The following is a 25455-nucleotide window of genomic DNA, read 5'->3' as shown; positions in this document are numbered from 1 at the left end:
AATGGAACTGGGCAGGCCATGTAATGTATAGGATAGATGACCGGTGGACCATTAGGGTTACAGAATGGGTGCCAAGAGAAGGGAAGCGCAGTCGAGGACGGCGGAAGACTGGGTAGGGCGATGATATTAGGAAATTCGCGGGCGCTAGTTGGAATCGGTTGGCGTAGGGCAGGGGTAATTGGAGATCGCCTTCATCCTGCAGTGGACATAAAATATGATGATGATGATGATTACGACGACGACGACGACGACACACGAGCTTAACCATGCAGTGCTACCCGATCAATAAAGGGGTTGTGTCGATTGCATACTTTCACTGTCTACACATCCCCATGAATGAGTGTCGATTTCCAGTTTTCCTGAAAGTCAAGTAGTAGACATAGGGTAGTTCTCCCATTCAGCACCAAGTAACGATAGAGCATGACTAAGCTGTCTCGTTAAGCTATTTCTGAGATTCCCCATGACATCCTTATCCCTATAGGGACAGCTATATAACAGCCTGATTTTCCAGAACTTGTACAGGCGGGCACTCCGAAATATCCAACGCTGATTGTATGCAAACACAAGCAGCAGAATGTCTCTGTTACAAAACGTAGAAGTTCGTTTTCATCTACAATACAGGACGCGATGGGTAAGAGAAAGATCTGCTTTTAGACAGCTCGACTGGAGCTCTCAGTAACTGTAACTTGGATAGGAATCAGCATTAGGTCATGGACCTATCGAACTTATACATCAATGGCGAAAGGACATAAATTCACTCAAATTGAGAAATTTCCTAGATGTCATCGCATTGCAAACGGGAACGAGAAATGAAATTTGCAATGAATATCTAGTGCATGTTGTTTACATAAGTCTTCCGATGGTACACAAACACCAAAAGAAAAAATTACAGAATGCACTGCGACTATGCTGCCAAGCTTTTAAATTCTTGTACCTGCAAATGATCATTCAGAAAGGTCTTCGTGTAAACGTTTCTGCATTCCCCTTCAGCCTGCGCGCTCGTGTGGCTCATTGTTTTTTTAAGGCTTGTGTTTGAAAATAGCGCAGTGAATAGCCGCATTACGGGGCTTCCGTATCTGTTTCTCTCACTTTGTGCGCATTCATCTCTATGTGATCGCACTGCAACATCAATCGTTCCAAGCGAAACTTTCACGCTATATATGATCATCATCGAACGCTCCACACTTTAAGTCCACGTACCTCTTTGCTCCCTTCGTCTTCCCCGCAAGGCAACCATATAAAGAAATCAAGCTTACTACTGTACCACCCCCCTCCAGCCTCCTCCTTGTTATCAAGATCTTCCATAAAGCAGCACTCCAGAGTTCCACAGTACCCGTGAAGGACCAGAGACGAAAAGAGTTGTCGGTGCGCGAATATGGCGCTTTTATGGAATAACGAAGCAATGTTGGTCACAATGGGACAGCGAGGAAGCAGTTTCATAAGAGGTCGAGGGAGATTCTTTCAAGTCAACAAGTTTAACATCAGCTTTATGCGAGAGCTTGACGTTAAGTGAGGTCGAGTTGCATGTGACGTCAGTTTTTCGCAATTTCTCAGGTGCATAAAATGTCCAGGGGTGTAGCCAGAGGGGGGAACATCGAGCGCGTGTCCTCCGTTCCTCCTTCGAAATTATTTGCACCTGGATGTCTCGCATAAAACGAACTGCGACAGCACCCGGCTGCACCCCCCCCCCCTGATTTCCCGAGAACAAATACCCGGCTAGGCCACTGAACAGGTCCTCCTGAACTCATATGTGAGCGGTATTTAGTATAACATACCTTAGGTATTTTTTTACGTCTACACTCTATACCTAAACGTGGACACATACATATATATGTCTGCATTTGATACAACAGCTCGACAACGCATACTTCGCAGCTAAAACCTCCTACTGAACACGTGTGTTCACGAAATTCGTCTGTATCATGCAGCGGCATCAGAACATATATATATATATATATATATATATATATATATATATATATATATATATATATATATATATATATATATATATATTAAGTACATTGAATGGGTTAAAGATAATATACAGACGAGGGTCCGAAAGTCAAGGACTGCGACGGGACCCTCGGTTAATAATGACAGTGTAGAGATGTCTGAAAAATCAGCAAGCTATATAAAACAAATAAACACACTCGCGTAATATACAACAAAGAAAAACTAAACCAAGGAAATACATTTGTCAGTATACAATCCGATGTACATAAATATACTGTCAAATCATACAAATGGCAAAGGTAGTACAATAAACGATGTAAACTTAGTTATACATGTGAAAAAGCTTAAGTGCATGTTTAAATGCATAAAAGGATCATCAAGATTTATGGGTGTTAGGGAAATCATTCCATACTTTTATAGCCGTGAATGACGATGTTATTTTTCCATAGTTAGAATGAACCATAGGTAGTAGAATATTGGAATTACGTGCAAAGCTGGTATTATTCTTATTAGTAAAATACTTAGAATCAATGAATTCGTGTGAAATCTGTTTAGTAAGTAATTCATAAAACAGAATTGTGAGATGATAGCTGAACAAGCTGGCCACAAGAAGAATGTTGTTTTCACAAAGTAAAAGAGTAGCATTCGCAAAAAAAAAAACACTGTTAGTGATAATGCGTATTGCTTGGTTTCCTAAGTGCTGAATAGACGACATATGACAGTAATATGCATTTCCCAAGGAAACAATGCCGTAATTGATGCAATTGTGAATGAAAGCAAAGTATAATGCTAATAATGGGTCTTTGGAACAATATGCTCTTGATTTGATTAATATTCCAACACCGAAGATACACTTTTGCTTAATGTGCTGGGAAAACTTCAGGTTAGAATCTAACTTGATGTCCAACAATGATACACGTACAGTCGGAGAAGGTAATGTGATGACCATCTAGAGTTATCTCAGGCATGCCAGGAAGTATTCTTCTGCTTGTTCGGAAAATCATGAATTGAGCTTTGCTAGGATTGATAATTTAAATGATCGTAAAAACACCATGCAACAATCTGTTCACGCTCATTGTATAGTTTAAAGATTAAGATTGCTGTAAATTTGTCACGCGAGGAGATGGTAGTATAGTCTGCGTATAGTACGCACTGTGCACATTTGAGACATGTGGGTAAACCATTAATATAAATGGAGAATAGTAAGGGACCTAGTATGGAGCCTTGTGGTACACCTTGATCAATAACTTTAGTATCAGAGTAAGCACCTCCTGAACAAAAAACGGTTTGCTCTTCATCATGCAGGTAACTTTTTGGGAGTTTTAGTACTGGACAGGTAATTCCAAGGGCTTCTAGCTTAGTAAAAAGTATGTTATGATTAATTGTATCAAGAGCTTTAGTAAAGTGCAAAAGTATTGAACCAACGAAGTTACCAGTATCGAGCGAGTGAAGAATGCATTCGGTTAGGGATATTAAAGCTAAGTTAGTCAAACTGCCAGCGCGAAAATCAAATTGACAAGATTTCAACAAATTATTTTTAAATAAATATTTCGGTGCTTACAAAATAACTTTTCAACAACTTTACTAATCGACGAGAGAATATAAATAGAACGATAGTTAAACACCTACGTTTCACCTTTCTTATGTACAGAAACAACCTTAGCCTTTCTAAGCGAACTTAGAAAAAATATTATAACACAAGGTGTTTGAGAAATGAGTGGTGCAACAAGTTTTAGATTAAAAAGAGAAATGTTATCTAAGTCAGGGCTAGTATTCTTCGGACCTTATACCACGGAGCATACCTCATCTGCAGCTACGGTAAATAGAAAAGATGATTTATTGCAGCGATGAATGCGATAAGTAGAGGTGCATCTGATGGCTGTTTTATGTGTTATAGAAGAAGTCACTGAAATAATCTGCTATGCTAGAAGAATCAGTAAGTGTTTTATTGTTGTGATTTATTTTATCAACAGCATTACCAGTCTTTGGTAAATTCATGAACGCAAAGAAGTTACGACTGTTTTTAGAGATTGTTATTGGGCTTTGCAAATTCATTTTCGTTATACTGTCGTTTAGACTTCTTTAGAAAGTTCAGAATTCAGAATGTTACAACAATTTTTATAACGTGCAGCTAAGCGTACATTAACCCTTTGTGGGACAAAATGTGTGAGCGCATGTTGCATGTAATTCGAACATTATACTGGAATCTGTAGCACCCTTTGCACCTAAAACATAAAAAATGAGCATTTTACATTGTCCCATTGTCCCAATAAACGTGGGACATATTTGTCCCATTGACCCCAGAACGCGCCCCAAAATGTGGGACGCTATTGTCTTACTGACCCAATCGACTATGTGAAATTTTTAACAAGATTAAATTTCGCTCACTTTGCAGAGTCGCACGCACAACTGTTTCAATATTTTCATGTCAGGTAAATTTAAGCTGAAAACAGAAAAAAACGTTGAGTGGTAGAAATATAAATATTGTCATTCAGAATGGTACGTCTACGTCCCACAAGCTACATGCAAGGACAGGGCGTGTCCTCTAATTTGCTCAGAAGACAGTCGTTTATTTGAACATGTAGTGCGAACAGACAGTTAAGAAATGTATTAGTTTTGATCATGGAACGGGAAAAAACAAGATACACAAAGTGGCACTTCACACTTTCGACACACAAATGATGTTCTCACTTCTTTTTCTTTAGTTAAACACCATCTGCACCTTCCCCTACTAGGAATCTTTATGGGATGATGTTCGTTCCCGCGGAAACGCACTTCTTCTGGCACACCTGTAATCTTCTGTCCCGACTTGCAACCGCACTTTTTGTTTTTGAAAACTGATGGTCCTTTCTTTGACTTGAATGTCCGGCTTCGATTAATTAATTCTCTTCCAAGCATCAAACGGAACCACAAATACTGCAGGGTTGTTGTGGCAGTACTGTATAAAAAAATTCACAACTGCAGCATCTAATAGATAGCAAAATAGCCAGTGCCATTCCTTTTTGGATCTTCTGTCGGCAATGTAAGCATTACGCTTCTTATCAAAGCGATCGGCTCCCCTCATGTACTTGTTATAGTCCGATACAACTTTCGGGCATGTCACGCCTATGTTGCTGCTATTCGAAAGCGTTCGTTTTACTTCCACCACTTCTGAAGGGTCATGGAAGTTTGATAGCATTGTGACATTACGGTTGTCCCGCCACTGGTAAGCAGATACCTTCCCCTTTGCTCTCCAAACATACTCTCCCCTCTTCAGCTGCTGTGCTTTCATGACTTCCTTCGGGAGGTCTTTTCGGTTGGTGCGAACCTTTCCTGCGGCATCAATGTTCTTGGCAGACAGGGCATCCATGAGCCTCGTAGAACTAAAAAAAGTTGTATAAGTACGGCTCAGTGTTCTCCTCGACGTTGCTGGAAAGCGAGAGGACAACGTGCTCACCTAATGTAAGACCGGGGTCTCGTTCTGTATACTTCCCCTCGTAGATTTTGAATTCACAAAGATACCCAGTCACAGAGTCAGCACGGCACCATACCTTGTATCCTCGTTTGATAGGCTTCATCGGTGCATACTGTTTCAGCGCAGAACGGCCTTTGAATCGACTCATGCTTTCATCAATTGACTGGTGGTTGGAGGGTCTGTATTCATACAGAAAGCGCCGGTTCATTGCATCGACAAGTGATGTTATTTTGGCTAACCGATCAAAGCCTTCTTCATCCCTGCGCTTTATTTTTTCATCATTATTGAGGTGAAGAGAATTTGTAATCGCTTGAAAGCGCTTGAAGCTCATTACACTTGACACCTCTGTGACACTGAATAATGGATCGCTGCTCCAGTAGAGGTATAGGTGGTGCGATGGATTCACGTTCATGAGCAAAAGCATTCCTAAGTAAGCTGTAAGCTCATTTTTACTGATTTCGCGCCAGCCTTTCCTAGCGCGTTGCTTTGCATAGCGGTTCGTCTCGACCACTATCATCTCCAGGTCTTCATCATCGAAGTACAGCTGAAATGCCTCCAGAGGCTTCGATGAAGCAGTCAACTTCTCAGAATATTGCGGCTTGCGCACATGGGAAGGTCGACAAACTGTCGGCGAAATGGTTGTCCACGGAGCGGGCCCTCCCTCCACGCCGTCATCATTCACTTCTGCCACTTCGCCGACGTCTGAGTGTAGAATGGATAAGCGCTACTTTCGGTTTTTAGGCTTCTTTTTTACGTAAAAATTCTTCCGCCGCTTTTTTCCTGTGCTTGTTGATGGTTCACGGAGATCATCACAAGACTCATCGCTAGCGCCCGCGCTGGGACGAACTCTTCATCATCTACTTATTTCTACATCACTTTGCAGCGGGTCGTCCAAAAGGCTGAACAGGAGTTCCACGGCCTCCTCAACTGAGAGTGACTTCCCTGTAAAAATTATTGTTGCAAATATCAAGAAACCCGTGTCTGTGAAATCTAAGCGCTATGCTTCAGGGAACCTAGCCCGCACTTTAGTCTTAGAAATATATACTCTGAAAACACACTGCACCGCACATTGCTCAAGTTTTCAACTAAACGGTGGGAGCATGGCACAGCTAGAATAACTCTTCCATCTATAAAGAATAAGAAATAAACTTTTGGCACTAACCTTCATTCAGAAGTTGTGCATTGAAGCGCCAAAATCCACCAAAGAAGGCGCGCTGAGTGCACGTTTGGAACGCTTTGAACAAAACAAATTTTTATGCTGCCATCTACTGAGCAATAAGCAAGTTATAAAAAAATAGCTTCGTAACCAACCCGAGAGATAGCACAAAAAGTCTGAGTGCAGTTAGTACCACGAAATATGAACCGCAAGTGGTTTTTTTTTTTTCAAGTTACGAGAAAATAGGACTCTATTGTCCCTCTGTCCCACAAAGGGTTAAAATGTTTCTTTTTCGTCTTTCTGTATGGGTTTTTTTAATCTCATACTAGTGAATAAACCTTTAGTTACCCAAGGATTACTGGGAAATGTAAACTGTTTCCTGCATCTGACGGTATAGCTACGTTAGCGCGAACGTCTTCTATAAAGAGGGGAAGAAAATTTTCAAGAGCTTGTTCGGGATAATGCAGGGAGTTATTTACAGACCAATCAATATCTGCTTTAGTGGGGTGGGGACCCAGTCAAGCTTGCCTCAGAGCAGCTTTTTGTCTCCACTTCCTGCATTTTGACCTCTGTGAAAGTGAAAAAATAAACGATTGATTGATTGATTGATTGATTGATTGATTGATTGATTGATTGATTGATTGATTGATTGATTGATTGATTGATTGATTGATTGATTGATTTTTGAATCAGGGATTGAACCATTGTTTTTTGTCTAACCCACTCCTGCGATAGCCCCACATAGGGGCTGCAGTATGTACAAATAAATAAATAAATAAATTGATTGTATTAACAAAACTATCTCGGTCAAATTAGAGGAAATGTAGCAAGGGTCGGACTGAGGTATTTTGGCCTGAAAGGTGACAAATATTGAGAAATGTTCTCGGATCCGTGTATCTATGGCACCAGAGTTTGGAGTTGGCGCGATATTGGAGCATGGTCAAGAAGCGTGTTGTTACCATCAGTGTAACACCTAGCAGGAGAGGTAATTAATGATCCAATTAAGTCCGAAACCAACAAAACAGTCTGTATAAGTTGTTACACTTCCATTATCGGCGTCGAGTAAATTAATGTTAATATCACCGACAATTAGGACTTGCTTACTTTCAAGATAATTTTTTGCCAAACCGTGGACGGTTCGCTCAGAAAATCGTGGATAGATGATAAGGAGCGGTAAACACAACCGAGAATAAAACTGCTACGATTATCAGAATTCGGTTGTTAAGTCAGTTTCCATCCATACGGATTCACAGTGGTTTACATTATGAAAAAGATCAAGCCTACGCTTAAACTTAGTATGAGGTGAAACATTTATATCGAAACCACCACGGCGATCCGTAATAAGGTGGCAATATTCTGCGTGGTATGAACAAAAACCGTATAAATAATCATCCGTATTATTAAGTCATTGGCACTGTAACGTAAAACTATTCCAAACTTCTCTATTCCGATTCTGTAATCAGCCCTCCGCGATTGGTCAAAAACTTTTTTGGGCCACCCCCACTTCACCTGTCTGTCACGCAACTTCAAGAAAACCGCGATAGCTCCCCATCTGATATGACGTGCACGCACTGATTATACGTGAGTTGACCACGCAAAAGAAAAGTAGTTATTCCTGATTCGACACCTTTTCGCCATTAGCCCCCGGCTATTGGTCAAAAGTTTTCGGGCTGCACCCACTTCACCTGCCTGTCACGCGACGTAACAAAACCGCGAAAACTCACGGCGTCAAAGTGACGTGCAAGCATTAAAGACGCATTAATATGCCGAACAAAACTGAATTTTCTTCTGAATAGCCGCAGGCTGCCCCGCTCCGAAAGGAATAAAAGATGGCTGCCGCTGATCGCTCAGGTGCCGGCTACTCACACCTGCCGGAGATCATGGGTTTATTTATAATAAAACTTTTTGCGCGGCCGTGTGACGTTTTCTAGCACTTTCGGCACGTTTACGACCTCGTTCTGCCAACTATTCTTTGCTGAGGATCCGTTTTAGCGTAATTCTTAAGCTTCCGTTGCATGCCGCCGCGATTTTCCCAGCCACCGCAAGCTAAGTAAGGGAAAGCGGACCAATCGCAGACGCCGGCACCACCCTCTTCATCCGGTTATCGACTTTCAGTGCAGTGGCTCGGCCCCATCGGGTCCCTTTCCACTTGAGCATGCTCCTCGCCTCTTGTCAGCCAATTAGGTAAGAGAAGCCGCTCAGTGTAGGCAACGTTATTCATTTTTCAAGCAAACAAAAGCGGCCTCCTGTGCACGAGGAGAGCGTTTGATTGGTCTGTTCAGACAACCCTGCGGGTGACTGCCCGGTGCTTGCGTCGGCGGTTACGCAAATTTGACGTCAGAAGATTGGAATAAAAACATATTGCAATAGTTTTACGTTACAGGGCCCCACGTTTCCGAAACACAAATAAATGAAAACTAATAACTAAGTGAATCAATCAATGCTGAAATGGTGTCGTGGTTCTAGCGCAAGCTTGGCGTATTAACATGAAGATGTAAGTAACGGTTTAACTTGGGTGGCTGATAACACAGACATGATGAAAAGTATTCGGGCACGAGTGTGCAATCAATGCATAGGACAAGAAATGCAGCAATGAGCTACGCGTATACGCGAAGATGCGAAAATCAGCCTCTGAGGATATACGGAAAACCCTGTTATCGGTTGATTTGCGAGCTTTATTCTGGCAGTTTTCAGTCCATAAAAACTGCCATTTGTTGTATTTTTTTTCAGTGCAAGAGCTTTGCTGAACAAGGCTTTGTCCTTGACTGTGTGGTGTTCGTTGATATAAATGGGATTATCTGTGCTACCAGAAAAGCATTACAGATGAGCATTACGACCCTTACGAAGAAATTCATTCATTCTTCTTCTCGCGTGAACTAAGATGAACAATGACATTCTCATCAGACATCTTGCTCACCACACGATGAACTACGTCAATGTCCCCAGAAGGAATTGGGCACTCAATTGCATTGGCAACCTCCGTCAAAACTGCAAAGCAGTCCTCTCCCTTTGATGATGGAACGCCTTTTATTTCGATGTTATTCACCCTGCTGTACTGCTCCATGTCGGCGATTATTTTTATTTTCGCTTGATTCTGGGAGTTAGTGGACACCAGTTCACTGAATGTTTTTCTGAAGGTGTCATACTGTTCGCTCATGAAACGCACGCTTTCAGCTAGAGAAGCAAGGCTGCCGATTCCCTGATCATCAAACTTGTTCACAATTTGAGCGGCAAGATTGTCAACAAGTGAACCAAGCCTATTGTTTAGCAGCGATTCCAGATGGTCAATTTGTTAGCGAGTCCAGTGTTGGTGATCATCGTGGAAGACACACCGGAATTGAGAGACACGCTTGTGAGCAGCAGCTGGCCGCAACAACAGTAGCATAGGACGCGGTGAAAGGTATAAAAAACTAACCTGCAGAAGAAGCAGCAGATGCTTAGAATGCGTCCTCGTTCGTCGCAGCTGCTGCTCAGAAGTGAAGCCGGTGCCGGGATGGCCCTCCATATGTGCCCTTCCGGACCAACAAGCGCAGGCGCCGTAGGTCTCCGGGAAAGCCCCAGAGTCGGCTTTCAGTATCTGCGCAGCACCCTGCCCAGGCAGCACGCAGAATGAAGCAGTATGCAGGCCCGAGAGCGGGGGCACGCAGATATGGCCTGCCACGCCGATGACAGCAGGAATCACGCCATGGTAGCTGCAGTAGAAATAGCAGAGGCTTAGAATGCGTCCGTGTTCGTTGCAGCTGCTGATGTTTACGTAGGTTTACGCATGAGAAACACAACCAAACGCATTCGCCATTAAGAGCGCTACCTCGCATTCACGACACGATGTTGGATACCCGACCTCAAGCTCAATAATGAGCTTGAGTTGAGCTGGACCCTTGTGCGGTCGTTTGTCCAGCGCGGTGGGCGGGACGGCAGGCGCTCCCTCGGTTGCTCTAGCAGCGCTAACGCTCCCCTTGCCTAGTCCCGCTGGAGCAACATTTCCCTCTTTCTGTTCAACCTCCCACCACAGAGAGCCTCCCCGGCGCAAGGGGCGGGGCGGTGGAGCTTTGCTTGAAATGCGAGTGCTCCCAAAAGCAGATGGGGAGACGGTGATTTCTCGGCGTGTTATGGGGCCCGAGTAGCTGCATGTCACTCGAATGACCATTTCCTTCGTTTCTCAGATCCTGCACACCGGCACGTGCCACGCCGACTCGAACACCCTCGAAGGCCTGGACCCCGAGAGGGTTTTTCCTTGCATCTTAGGCCACGAAGGCGCCGGCATCGTCGAGAGCGTCGGGCCCAAAGTGACGCGCTTCAAGGCCGGTACGATATATATATATATATATATATATATATATATATATATATATATATATATATATATATATATATATATATACACGAGTATTCGACTGATTTTTCATAAGACTGCGTGTCTGGGTAGCTCACAGAGGATAAGCCTGCAGGTAGGAGCGAGAATTCTTCAAGAAGGGTGTCAGGCAGGGAGGCGCAATCTCTCCAATGTTACTCACTGCATGATTGCAGAAGCAGTTAAGAATGGGATGATCGCTGGGGTAAGAATCAACGGGAAATACCTCAGCAACCTGCAGTTTGCAGACAACCTGGGTCCCATTTAGCAACGCTGGAGACTATTCCCAACAAATGACCGACGACATGTAGGGGCAAAGACCAAGAGTATCGGGCTTGAGGTTTAATATTCCAAAGACTACAGACGCCTCTACGCCACCACTCCAAACCAAGCATTATTATTATGATGATGATGAAGTTTATGTGCGCTAGTCTGGAGAATAAACTAGAGTTCATAACTGACAGTCAGCCTCTCGAAGCCGTGCAGGAGTAAGTTTACCTGGAGAAGTAATCGCAGGGTACCTGCATCACGAGTAGAAAATCTCTAGACGAGTAAAATTTTTATATTCATGCAGCAGACATTCTCAAGTTGCGAACGGCAGCTTATTCTTAAAAAGCCCTGTGGGGTTGAAACATGCAGGATAACAGAGTTCGACATGAAACTTAGTACCGCGCAAAGAGCAATCGAACGAAAAATGATAGGCCTAACGTTAAGAGAGAAATACAGAGGTGTGGAATAGAGAACAAACGAGGGTTAGCCGATATTCTTTACGTTCAAGAGGAATAAATGCAGCTGGGCACTTAATTTAATGCGCAGAGCGGATAATCAGTGGTGTATTAGCCTAACAGTATGGGTGCGAAGGGAGGAAAAAACGCAGTAGAAGACGGCAGAGAATTCGGGGTTCTAATGAGTTTTGAATATTTGTAGGCGTGCAGGATCAGCTGACGCAAGAGAGGGGCGAGATTGCTTGGAGAGGCCTTCGTTCTGCTGTGCAGATTAAATGGGTGATAATGATGATTATGATATCAATGATGATGATGATGATGATGACTACGCAACCAAATCTCCATATACACGCAAGTTCTCTTACATTCCACCCCCGTGTGAATTCTGCCGCCACGGCTATAATAATCGAACCCTCGCGCAGAATCGGTGCTCAGTAGTAATCCAAATGACATCTCATCCGAAAGCTCAAAGCGGCCGCACAATTTTTCACAAGGGCGTTATGACGTCCGGAGGTAACACAACCAGTAACGTATCTCGTATTTTCAAACACGCTGCACCCAATTTCATTTCATTCTGTCGCATAAGTACAGCACGTCCGGTGATGTCCTCAGTGATGTGGTTGACCAGCCCAGAGGGAGCACTGGTGCTGTTTCCAGGCGGAACTTGGAAACAAGAATTGGATAATCATCTGCCGCCGTCAGCAGCACGTTGCGGGCGATAGTATTCATCTGGTGCACCACGATAGCAGGTTGATCCGTCAAGGCAACGGGCCAAGTCCAGATGAAAGCCAGAAAGTGGATGAAGAAGAAACATGTCTTTAGCCGCTTCTGCATACTTGCTGCCCGCCAACGCCCACTGACGCCGTGCCTCCAAGGGTACTCCTATAACGCCATATCGTGAGCACACCTGGCGATTTCGAGCACTCATGCGCAGTGGGACATTGTTGTCGCACGACGTGCTCGAAGGCACAATGCCCGTTTAAGCACTTCGTCGAGCCATGGAATACACAGCTCCCGATTCTTTGAGCTTCGCTATACATGTATTATACAATCATGCCGTTATCGTAGACCAAGGCTTTGTAAAAGTGTCGGGCAATTATTGTGCATTCTCGTTGTGCAACAAGCGAACTCTTTTTCGTCCTCCCGACTTATTCCCATGCAGGGGACCACGTGATCCCTCTGTCCACGCCTCAATGTAAGGAGTGCCGTTACTGCAAGAACCCGCGCACCAACCTGTGTTCCAAGATCAGGTGCGTTCCTTTATTGTTGCTTTTCCTTTCTTTTCTTTGCGGCGGGGTGTGCTGCTAAACTCTGAACGGGGTAACTTTTATATACAACCTGTATGTTTGTAAAGAAACACAGGCAAAATGGCTATGCGTGGACATGCGTCTTCTTCGTTGCTCACCACTTCGAAAAAAGAAAATTGCTGCAAGCTTACGGCCGCGTCTATTAATTTTGCCTGTCGAGAAAAGAGTTTGTCGGATTGTGTGGTGATTTTTTTTTTTTTAACGTTTGGTATGTGATGGCAGTGCCGCCGCACTTTACGTCCCGTTCTGCAGCTCCTCTGAAGGCGCACATGTTGACACTTTAAAGGTAACATGCTCTTTTTACCTGAAGTATAATGATGACGTTTGCATGACGTTTGAATGCTTGAATTTTCTTCGTCAGGCATAAAGTTGCCATAAGTCGGAGTAACATTTAAAGAACTGAACCATGGCCAACTGCGGCGCTAAGTGTCATGTTGAACACGTATAACATACATGGCGCCCCCACCGCCTGGCACTGAAGTTATATCGTTCCTGTAAACTTTGATAATAACGATGTTTCGTTCAGACCTTACAGTTCATAATCTTTTTGATGATACCACGAACGGTGGTATCGTCAAAAAGATTATGGATTGCCACTGACCCACGATCAGAGGACGAATTAGCCGAGTCACTGAGCTTATTCGGATGAAGACAGCACAACTACGTCACTAACTACTTTTGTCCGTTTCTTGAATCGATCGTGCCTTTGATGTTGAGCGCACGTATAGAGAGACTCGTTTGGCCAACGCTGTGCTCGAACTGCTGCCGGCGCGAAATATATCGCGGTGGCGCGCTAAAGCACGACCGCACTGCTTTCTCTGACCCAGGACCACCCAGGGCCGAGGCTTGATGCCGGATGGTACGACGCGGTTCATGTGCCAGGGCCACCGCATCTACCACTTCATGGGCACCAGCACCTTCAGCGAGTACACCGTGGTCTCCGAGTACTCACTCTGCAAGGTCAGAAATGCCACGTCGTGCGCAAATCGTGCGCTCGTGTGGTTGAGCTCGGCGTGTGCCGTTGCCAGAGGTACCACTTTGCGCACTTTCAAGGTCCGCCATGTTGGTGTTTTCATGCGAAAGCATTATATGCCCCATGAAACGGAAAATCCGGCATCCGTCCGGCGTTAACATCCGATGGTACCAAAACCCACGTGACCAAGTGATGACCTGCTGCGGCTCGCACTACAATATCCCAGGGTGAACAGCCACGGCATCGGACGGACCCCGTCCGCCCTAACCCAGACAATTGACTTGCCCAATTCGAAAATTGAATTGACCCACGTTCAAAACCAACCTGGCCCACTCCCAAAATTGACTTTGCCCAATTCGAGCGCATGATCAAGTGAAAAGTATCGCGCGGAAAAGTTGTACTGCTTTCGTATTCAATGCACGTAAGGAAACTTAAGCGCCTCGATATGTTTGAGCCGATCAGAAAGGCTGTAGCAGCCCAGTGAGCCAATCAGAGCTGATAAGATGGAGAATTTGACAATAGGAAGAAATTTTGGATTGTCCCACAATAAGCACACTGCGTATAAGTACTCGAATACGGGCTGCAGAAGTTACTATACCCGCGTGCTCGCGAATGCTGTTGTTGTTTCAAGCGTAGTTTCGAACAAGTCTTCCACCGTTTGCCCCTTTTTTAGCCCCGCGGGTCGTACACAGCGAACACGAGAACTTTGGAAAAGTGCTTGGCCGATACGCACTGCGTTTTCATTTTCGTTTATTGCCAGTTACTTCAGCACTGGATGTTTGAACACATGCGCAAGCACTTATGATGAGACAAACGCTGGACGCAGGTCGTCAAATTATGCGTGCAAAACACACAATGCAGAACAGGGCTGATTGTGCGAGGCATGCAAGCGCTGTTAGATGCACTTTACGTGGCTACCAATGTGGCCTGTGCGGTTGCAGTCGGTGTTTTACCCACAGAACAATTTTTTACCCTCCATGGTGGCGTAATTGTCTTGGCGTTGCGCTCCTAAGGCCGAGGGCACGGCATCGAATCCCGGCCGCTGCAGCCCAGGTGGTCAAAACTAATCAGGAGTCCGGCCCATTACGGCATGCCTCACAAAGATATCCTGATTTTGGCACGTAAATCCCTGGCGTTTAATTTTTTTTCGGCACTTTACGAGGGAAAAACAACGTGATCATCTTCGTACTAAATTATATGCCTATTTTTTTAGAATCGCACGCGAAATGCAACGATATGGGATCGTTCCCCACCTGCGGCCATATGTCGTTTTCCTCTATTTTCATTTCCATATTAATTTATCGTATCTTTAATTCAATTGGTATAAGTACAAGTAATTTCTCCTATGTTGTCCTTGGTGCCTTTGTTTGTTGGCTTCTTACGATGTAGATGTATGTAAATGGGGCGGGGAGGGCGGAAAGCTCGTCGCCTCCCACTTCCTCCGGGAAAGTAATCCTCCGGGAAACTCTCCGTCAACACTGCTGTGTCGTCATATCCACAACCGTGCGCCGCACTCCGCCACGCCAAGCCAGCGAACGGCAGTCGACACGTGCCACGCTACATCTACGCTGCAGTCAGTGCATATCTTCCGGCGCGGGACAGGATGAGCGGATACCGGTGGAGAACGGGGTTCGCGTGCCGAGCAGCATTGCGCGTCGCACATGTGTGGCCTGTACATGGTCGACTGCGGGCCCTGACCGCAGAGGAGTATTCCTCTGGGCTCGGGCCAACTGGAGGTTGCACGTATCTAAAGATCCTCGTTAGAGTGAAGCAAATGGGACGTTGAAAAGTGTGGCAGCGCGGGACAGTTGGTTACGCGTACTTAAGTCCATGAGCAAGAAATTACGAAAAAGCCGCACTAAAGCATACACAGACACAACTGCAAATGGATCTACAAAAAAGGATATTATTATATGAAACAAATATTGACATAAGCTGCAGTTTTCTTCAAAACAAGTACGGCACATCGATACACGGAACCTGGAATAAAGTTTTACGGTTTTCGTAAAATTGGGCGCTGGGAGGTACGTGAAGTTCACTTGTGTAGGCAAGATGTGGCCAGGGGTACACAAAGTGAGATGACAATTAGCTCTGTCTGCCGGCCAATTAACTAAAATTGAATAATTAACTGTTTAGTGACTGCAGTAAGCGGGCATGTTTGAATTGAAAAATTAGAGGCAGTCGCGATTCTACACAGTTCCACTTGGCAAAATTATTCTAGCATGCCCGTGTTCCGAGACATTCGGCTGCAAATCTTAATTTCTGTTCGCATGATTACGCATACAAGACCACAGGATCGGCGCAAAGCTCCTCCCTGATGTTACGTGGCTGTTACGTGCGGCGTTTAGTATAAAAACGGCGCGAAGGCACAGTCAAAGATCATGACTGTTACTCTTTCGCTCTCTGCTGGCGAAATCAAGGAATGACTGCGTGGTGTGGCGTACGCAGTATGGCATTATGCTGTTAAGGGCGATCACGGAAGATAATTTTTTCGGCACGTTCTTGTGCTACTTGAGACCACATCGGGACGTTATTTTGTCAATGCGTTAGCTTCACTACCATATTGCTTCCGCCATAGTGGCGCCTCTGGAAGGACGATCAAAAGAAACCATGTTGGGATCCACCGGTTCTCACAGGGCTGCTTCCACCGGGACGAGGTATTCTACCGAAAAAAATATACGTGGTTCTTGCAATGGCTGAGATGAATGGCAACGCCTCATTGGCGATGCGGCTGTACGCGGTGCGCCACCCGGACCGTACATTTACAACTAAGTCAACCTTCATCTTTCGGCGCTTTCGCACAACAGGTTCAGTCCACCATCAGAGACAGACCAAGAAGATAACTGCGGATGAAGACTTCGAAATTTACCTTCTCGCGTACGTAACGTTGATGCCAGAAATCAGTATCCGACGAATTGCCGATGAGTGCAGACGCAGTTTTGGAACAGTCGCAAATGTGCTAAAGAAGCATATGTTCCATCCGTATTATGCTTGCCTTTACCAGGACCTAAGTGAGCGAGACGTTGAAAGGCGGCTTCAGTTCTGCAATCCAGTGGGGCCTGATCAAAACTGACGAAGAAAAGGATCGAGTTCCTGCAAAGAGTAATTTGAACAGATGCAGCTCGGTTTTGCTGGAATGGCACCGTGAATGTTCACAACCGCCATACTTGGTCCCAAGAAAATCCACACTGACTGCGGCAACACAAGCACCAAGTTCGCTGGAGTGTGAATGTGTGGTGTGGCATACGCGGGGACAGGATCGTTGGACCTCACTTTTTTCATAAGAACCTGAACGGAAATAAGTACACGCAAGAAATACCAAGTATTGTCGTAGACAATTTTGCCTCCAACCTTCCCCTGAATGACCTGCGCAATGTATGGTTCCAGCATGCCAGAGCACCACCACATTGCTCCACCTCTGCAAAGAGCAGGTTGGACCGTCATTTTCCACGACAGGGAATTGGGCGCGCAGGAGCGGTGGTTTGGCCGCCGAGATCTTCTGACCTTTCTCCGCTCGACTTTTTTTTCTTTCGGGCTACGTTAAAGATTGAGCTTATGCAGCAGAGCCCACTGACGGTAATGACGTGAAGAACAGTGATAGAGTGTATAAGCTTGACTGAACGAGAACGTAGAAAGAAACAGATACACAGAGACAGCGCTTCACTTTCAACTATACATTTTATTTTCACACGCATCGACAAATATATACCGTACGAGCGGAAACAAACATGACACCAAAAAACATTCAGTGGCGCATGTCGATGAACCGTACACGCGTGCAAGGCATGGTGAAAACATATACTGCAATGGCTACAAAGATAAACCGAGGATCGCATCTCCTTTTCAGATAGCTACACTGATGCCTTGCTCACGCACCTTTCCTCTAATTTTGCAATTTCGTAGGCGTCCACAATCTTCCTTGTCATCCTGCTGTGAGCCCTACACAGAATGGAAGTACTTTCAAACATGGGTTTTGCGGGAACAATCTCGACAATGAATGCCAAAATGAGCCGAAATTACCCTAGTGACGTTGTATCGATGCTCTTTTAATTAGGAGGCAGTGACGTTTTCATGCACGCGCGTCTTTTAAAAATCTTGAAAATCGCAGCTAATTCGAGATATTCATCAAGTTCCGGAGCTCAATCGAGGCAATATCGAGGCTAATCGGGTCCCACTGCGCGTCAGACGGCCACGCCCCGTAAGGAAGTGCGGGGCAAAGTTTGAGTGATAGCATGCCGCGGCAAATCCTGACATGGCGCACAGCCACACGCGCTTGCCAGACAGAGCGTGCCGTATCAGTATACCTGCCGCGAGTGGCCGAGACGTTCAGTTTCCAACTTCCTCGTGCTTGTCGTCACGGGGCGCTTATGTCTGATAAGATATCGGAGCCAAGGCCTTTTCCGCGCTCCCGCGGCGCTCGAGTCTGGATTTACCGTTGTAATTCGACGATAAGTATCTCGAATTAGCTGCGATTTTCAGGTCTTAAAAAAAAAGAGGGTGCATTAAAATGCGACTATATATCTTCAAGTTCGCCATTTAAACAATTGCACCAAATGCACTCTTAAACAGTTAATTAGTAAGCTTTCGTTAATCAGTACTTTAAAGGTAACTTAAAGGGACACTAAAAAGAAAAATGATTTCTTCTGCATCAGTAAATCACCTTTCCACAACACCAAAAACACCACTCTTACTACGATAAGACTCTTGCTAAGCCAGAAAAAGCTCAAGAACGAAAGACGGGTGGTGACGCCTCCTTGACGTTCCAGCACCTGGTGGCTGTGTAGTCATCAATTTTGATGGAATCTTCTAGGGCCTACCTAATTATATAGCGGTACAGATTGGCTACGTTGAGTTCTAAAAGAACCAACTATTAAACAGGGCAAGTTTGGGGAACCTTTACTCGGCCAACGCGGTCCAAATGCGAAAATATACTTTGGAATCCCTGACGTCACACTGACGTACGGCGTCGTGGTGACGGATATTTCGTGACTGAATACTGATACTTCGACCTTCATTTTGTCATCTAATAATCAAACTATCATTTTGAAATTACTGCCTGCAGGGTTCTCGAACAATAATTTACTAGTCTAAATTTATTTATTGTTTCGCTTTAGTGTCCCTTTAAGCAGCGGCAAAGTATTTCCACCTCGCCGTTGAACTCGTATGTGAAAACGACAAGTATCTCACAGTCCTAGCTTTTTCTTTTTTATAAAATATGTGCATTGTCTAAAAAAATTTTTCACCGACGATTACGATACTCCCTAATGCGAATTTCGAGCTCAGCTTTTTAGGTGTTTTCAATTCGCGATACAATATGGCGAATAATTTGATTCTGAAGGACAAGGTGCTCTCGGCGGCGGCGCTGAGCCTCCCGGAGGGCTCGTGCAGCTCGTTTAGCAGCAGCGGCAGACGAAACACTTCCACCGTCGCTCATTGTTCAAAAAGAAAGCGTGAACACGGGAACGGGTGGCTCGCGCGGAGCGCATTCTCTAGCGGCGGCGGCGCCACAGGCGAAGTAGCGCATGCGCTGTGGGTCCGAAGCCCACGCTAGGGCTGCCCGCATGCCTGGTCGTGCTGGCCATCGCCTCTTCTATTTTTTTCAATGCCAGTGCAATCGCTCGCTCCTGTTGGATCTGGAGGACAATACGAATTGCTGTCCCCCAGATGTTGGACCCTGCCGTTGAGTGCGGGAGTTGGCCGAGGTTGAGGAGAACTTTGAGATCAAAACTGGAGGTTTATTTACATTATTTACACTAAAGATACAAAGAAATTAACCGTGATAAAGTCATTGTTGGCCGGCAGCAACTCGGACGCTGCGGCCCGTGGCAAGAAGTCTGAAAGAGATCAATGAAAGAATGCTCTTTTGCTGCTCCCAGTCTCTGGCTTTTAACCCCTTCGGTGTCTCGAGGTCACGTCCTGTTCGGCCAATCGTCGAGCCCGCTCAGGTGTCGCCATTTTCGGCCAGTGGTAGGCGCCCGTGCGAGTGTAAAAAATTGGAGGACGCTTAAGCTTCGCCTTCAAGAGTGGAACGCGACAGCGTTCACGTCGACCCGCCAAGGGGTATAAGACAATGGGCCACAGGGCAGCCATCACTTACGAGGTGCCCCGCATCGGACGCGGTGAGCGTCGAGCCATATGGTCGAGCAACGCGGCGTTCGGCGCAGCAACGAAACGTACGCCTGAGCAAGCGGAGCGAACCAAAGAACTCGGTATCTCGGAGGGGGAAATGATGCACGCCAGCCAAACGTCGTGATCGGCACGGGCAGAGAGAGATAGACAGATAGCGATCTAAAGAAAGGAAGGACGCTTGATTCTCCAGAGGGAGGAAGGCGAAGCGTTGTCAGGGGGAGAGAGAGTCCAGCCGCGAACCGCCTCGCACCGGTCCTCGCAGCTCCAATGCGCGCGTGGCGCGCCATCTGTCCGGGCAGCGCCGTACATGGAGAAGAGGGGATCTTCTGTGTTTGCCGCAAGATGGCTCTGCGTGTGCGGAAAGCGCAGAAGAAATGCAGCGGAAACGCACTTCGCTACTCGTGTAATTGCGACTTCTGTAAGTTACATGTTCATAATTACCGATATACACCGCAGTATAACTTTCCACGGCTAGTTTCGAAGGCAACACCGCATTCACTAGAGGCGCGTTTGTACCGATTGGAAGCATCGAACTCGTGGCTGAGTGGTAGCGTCTCCGCCTCACACTCCGGAGACCCTGGTTCGATTCCCACCCGCGGATCTTGGAAGTTGCTTTTTATTTATGAAGTGCCTGCCGTGATTTATCGCTCACGGTCAACGCCGCGGACGCCGACACCGACGCCGACGACACCGGCTTTTCTGCGACACGAGCTCCTTAACGCTATCGCGTTAAAAGTCACATTCGGCTCAGAGGGTCGCTCCATGGGCTTTGCGGTCTGAGGGATCATTTGTCTCTGGTATTGCCTCCCTGGTCTGCAACTGCCCTCACAAAGGCGGATGGGGGGATGCTCCCAGGGCTTCACGGTGCATTACAGCCGTCGTTGCCTCCGGGTTTCCGAGCGCTCAGCGGGGGGAGGCTGTGTTGTTCTCCAGCGACCTTTCAGAGCCGTAATGCAGCTTTCCTCGGGACCCAGGTTACCTGGAACCGTGCCAGGCTCCCGTCTCATTTTCAGGAACAGTCAAGCAGTGGGACAATAGCTGCACATAAAGGCACACGAGGTGGGGGACGCCAACTTGTTTGGACGTGCTGCCCCTCGGGAACGTGGTAGATGTGCTTCGGCGCTCCTTAATTAGGTGTCACGCGATTCGATGTGGTCTGGTGAACTCGAAGGAGGCTTAGGAAAATGCCCCGTACCTAACACTCCCCAATGGGAACCATTGGTGCGCCTTCAGTGAGTTGCCGCAGTGCGACGCTACCAAATGGTACATCTTCCGTCACTCCGTGCGTCTGAGTGCGCGCCGCTGCCGTTCCGGCGGAGAAGCGGTAGACGCTCCGTCCTTGCGTCTGTCAGGTTATCACGTGTCTGTCAGTATTCCTCCGACTTCTGTCGTGAGGCGCCACCCAGATGGTACTCTTCCCACGCCCGTAAAGCAGGCGCGAACGCTAACCAACGGGGGAGGGTAGGAAGAACGATAGGAGAGTGGGTTGAACGGTTGGATCGGCCGCATCTCGCTGGCATTGAAAAAAAAAAACGGGAGACACTTTGTCGAGACGAAAGTGTGAAACGGCAGAAGCCTGACACCATTGCCAATGGCGATTTCTTGCGTCGGAAACACCACAGAGGCACACAACTCGTACGCTGTTATGTGAATGTTTGTTTATTAAATTCCTGCAACGCCGTTCTGGACGAAGTGTCTAAAAGTAGTTTGTAGCCGCCTGGAACTGTTGCAGCGCCGTTTGTGGTTCAGGAGGAGACCTGTCTGCCATGGCGGTGTCGGGGTTAGTTGGCCGTCCTCATCACCCACTTTGTTCGATTGACTTGTACTTGCTCGGCTTATCGCTGCAAGATGGCGGTCACGGCGCTTCCAAGCTTCATTTGCCTTGGTACCCGGAGGTGCAGCGAGTCGCTTCAAACGCATTGCCTCTCTTGCGTTGGCCCGTCGCGTCCCTGGACTCTGTGGTGTCGGACGCGCCTCGTCGCCCTGATGCATGCGACGTATACGCTCAGCCACTCTTGAGCGCCGCTTGCGTTCAGCAGCTGCCGCACGTCGCGTGTTGGGAGACACTGTACCGTTGTCAGATGGGAGGAGGACTTGGCACCTTTGAAGGCACCGCGTCCATGAGCATACATATCTCATCAACCCATCATCATCCGATACGTCGACCCCGGTACTCCCCCACAACCCGGGTTGACTGGGTGGGGGGACTTGGTTCGGGCCAACGGTCCTTCCCGGACAAGGGGGCTGTTGTGGTGCAGCAACACAAAGTTACCGCACGCAACACACAAACAGCCATGCTGGTCGTACAGGACTCGAGCCTGACTGACCTTCGGACTGCCTCGGCGCAAAAGAGGCCAAGGCATACAACCATGCAGAGCACCAAAGCCGTCCGCGGAGCAGTGCGACCAACCAAGGGTGCGCCGCCACCGGTTCTAGCTCTGGGTTCCACTGAACCAAACAAAACCCCGTAGATCGACTGGCGCACACGGCCGAGTCGAGCGACCTTAGGAGCATGCATCATAACTTAATGGAAAGCTTTCCGCCTGACTCATCAAAAATTACCGCAGGACGGGCCCACACTTCGAGAAACTTCTGGCGAGGCGAGGCATCCTTCCCACACGATACCGCAAAGTAAACTGCCGCCACCGCCACACCACACCCAAGCGGACGGTCGCCACGCGCGCCTCGCGACAGTGACGTCAGGCCACACAGCGCCCAATCGGGAGGCCACCTCAAGCGCCTGACGACAGTGACGTCAGGGCGCACCGTCGAACACACGGCCGCCACGCGTGCCGATGTGATGAGTCATCCCACGCGGCGCCGAACCACCCTGACACCCGCACTTGACGACAGTGACGTCACGCACGTGAGCCAATCAGGAGGCACACAACTGACGACACAGAGGAGACCAATCAGAAGGCCGGAGAGCTGTGACAGTTTCCGCTAACGGCAGATGACCTTGACAATGAGCCATTAAAGGCTTCCGCCTTAAAATAGAGGAGGCACTGTGTCGGCACTCCGCTTTCCTCCTCACCCTTTTCGCCATATCTTCCTCCAGCAGCTTTCAACATCTACAGGGTGTTGGCTGCGCTCGGCGTTCGCTTTCCTATTTCGCTGTGCTCGTTCGCTCGATTACGCTGAGGCCGACGCCCGCCGCAGGAACGGGTGCCTAATGCTCGAGAAAAATTTATTTATTTATTTATTTATTTATTTATTTATTTATTTATTTATTAGTACCTCAAAGGCCCCATTGAAGGGGTATTACATGAGGGGGTGGAATTTCAGCAGTACATTCCTTCTATGGGTGATCTGAATGACGATGAGTCGATCTGATCAACGATGGCGTTTGGCAGGTCATTCCAGTCCCTTGCTGTATGGACGAAAAATGATGACAGATGTGCAGAAGTGCGGGCAGGGGGGGGGTAGAGGGCCTTCCCGTGGTTTGTGCGATTGGAAGACTAATAATTGACGGAAGACTGAATAAATTAGACGGAAAACTTGAGCGGGTGACGGTCGTGCAAACCGTCACTGCATGCTTTTGCTATCCCGTAATAAATTATACATTAAACAATAATGGAATCATTTTTGGTATAGCTGTACTTAAAACTTTGGACCACATGAGCTTCGTTAGCATACTTTAGCAGGTGCGCGAGGTTTGTGTGGACATAACGACAACTTCAGGAATAGCATCAATATTTCATATAAGCTTTCAGTGTTTCTTTTGCTTCTTTTTTATTAGTCCGCTAAATAAAACCATATTCAGCCTCAATTATTGCCTGAATTCGGCTTCGATAATGTGTATACACTTGGATCAGATAGTGCGTATTGATGTTGGGCAGTCCTTCCACAAAAGCAGGCTTCAGCAAGTTTTCATCATTGTGCGGCTGTTTGCTAGTCTTTCTCTCAGTGACGCCCGCCATACGGGTTTAGGTATTTGAAACTAGGACGCCATATTGAGGGTGACGTGGTAGCTTAAGTTCGCAACCAGACGTTCTTGGGTGGCGCAAGCACTGTGGTCGCAAGCAAATTTCTATAACTATCCTAATGAAATCATGCGCAGGAAACTTGTTTTTTTTTTATTCTGGCACCTGAAGTCGATCGTCAGTGGCCATATAACATGTTTTTCAGGGTTCTCATTCATCCTGACGTACACCTGCTGGAGAAATTCAACCGTCTGAATGACGCATCTGACCACTGGCAGCGTCTAATTGGCTTTGACACAGATGATAATTGACCACGAACTCTTGTCTAACCGAGAAAACAAATCATTTCACGATGGTCGAAAACATGGTGATCTCCATGTCGCAGTGGTCAGCGTGTAAGGTGACTATGGCAATGTACTGTTTTATCTCTAATCTCTGACTGAAAGCTGATACCCGGGAATAAATGCGCTGCATATATGTGACAGGGGGGATAGTGTGGACAATGTTAAGCGCGCCTAGACATATAGAATGAAAATGTTAATGTCTATGGCGATTCGAAGCCACGTTCTCAAAAACCTTGCGCACCCGGCAAAGTACTATACATTACACTACAGATTGTTACAGCAGTTGGAGCTTTGCCAAAGATTCTCATCTGGGTCTGGCCATATCAATCACTGCGAGTTTCTATCCGGGAGCGGGTCGACTCGCTTCCCGCTCCAATCGCTTCACGTACAGACGTTTAGCGTGTCCGGTATCCGGGAAAGCGCGGGCGGTTTTCCGGTTTAGCGGGGGCGTAAAGGTGAGCGGCCCGATCGGTGGCGCCAGCTGGTGGCGCAAAGCTCAACCACACAACCACAGAGCTAATTACTGTATTCTGCTTAGCTGCTGGGGTAAATATTCGACAGTGGCGTAATCGTGTTCACAATTACGCCGCTGCCAAAAATTTGCACGAGTGGCGAAGCAGGATATGGTGAGTTACTGCAGTTTTAGCTATGCGTTTGTCTGGTTGAGCTCTACAACACCAGGCGGCTTCACCGCTCACGTTTACGCCCCGACCATCCGGTAACCCGCCCAAACCGCTCCCGTTTACCGGATTAGCGTACAAGCTAAACGTCTCTACGAGAACCCGTACATCGGCATGACCTCGGCGGCGCTGTCGTCAAGCGCCATGCCGTTCAGTCTGCGCATGCGCTTCCGTTCAGTCTGCTTCCTGCAACGGCTTATGTGACAAGGTGGGAATCAGAAACAGTGGCAAAAGGAAAAGAAGCGAATTCACGTCACGCTTTGCCATCCGATATACTGTATAGTATGTCAATATATATGTGTTCTGTGGTGAAGTGTCGTTCCCCTACTATGGTTCACCCTTCGCACGTGGATGCCGGCCGGACGTCCATCGCGCTTTGAAGAATGGGCATCGGAGCACCTTCAGCTTATGACTGTGATCGTGTGTCGGAACGTTGCGTGAAGCGATATGTAAGAAA

General features: G+C 46.9%; 1 protein-coding gene across 1 annotated transcript in view; it reads left to right on the top strand.

The window, feature by feature from the left end:
- The window catches only part of LOC135906471 (alcohol dehydrogenase class-3-like), a 68052-nt gene that overhangs the window by 5750 nt on the left and 36847 nt on the right, over positions 1–25455 (top strand). The window contains exons 3-5 of the mRNA XM_065437862.1: positions 10730–10871; positions 12805–12892; positions 13777–13909. Of these exons, the coding sequence (XP_065293934.1) occupies positions 10730–10871; positions 12805–12892; positions 13777–13909 (363 nt within the window). The remainder of the gene's footprint in view (positions 1–10729; positions 10872–12804; positions 12893–13776; positions 13910–25455) is intronic.

This window comes from Dermacentor albipictus, chromosome 1 (assembly GCF_038994185.2).
Source record: "Dermacentor albipictus isolate Rhodes 1998 colony chromosome 1, USDA_Dalb.pri_finalv2, whole genome shotgun sequence".
Classification (NCBI taxonomy): Eukaryota; Metazoa; Arthropoda; class Arachnida; order Ixodida; family Ixodidae; genus Dermacentor; species Dermacentor albipictus.
The sequence above is the reverse complement of the archived record's forward strand: the minus strand, read 5'-3'. Positions and strand labels throughout refer to the sequence as shown.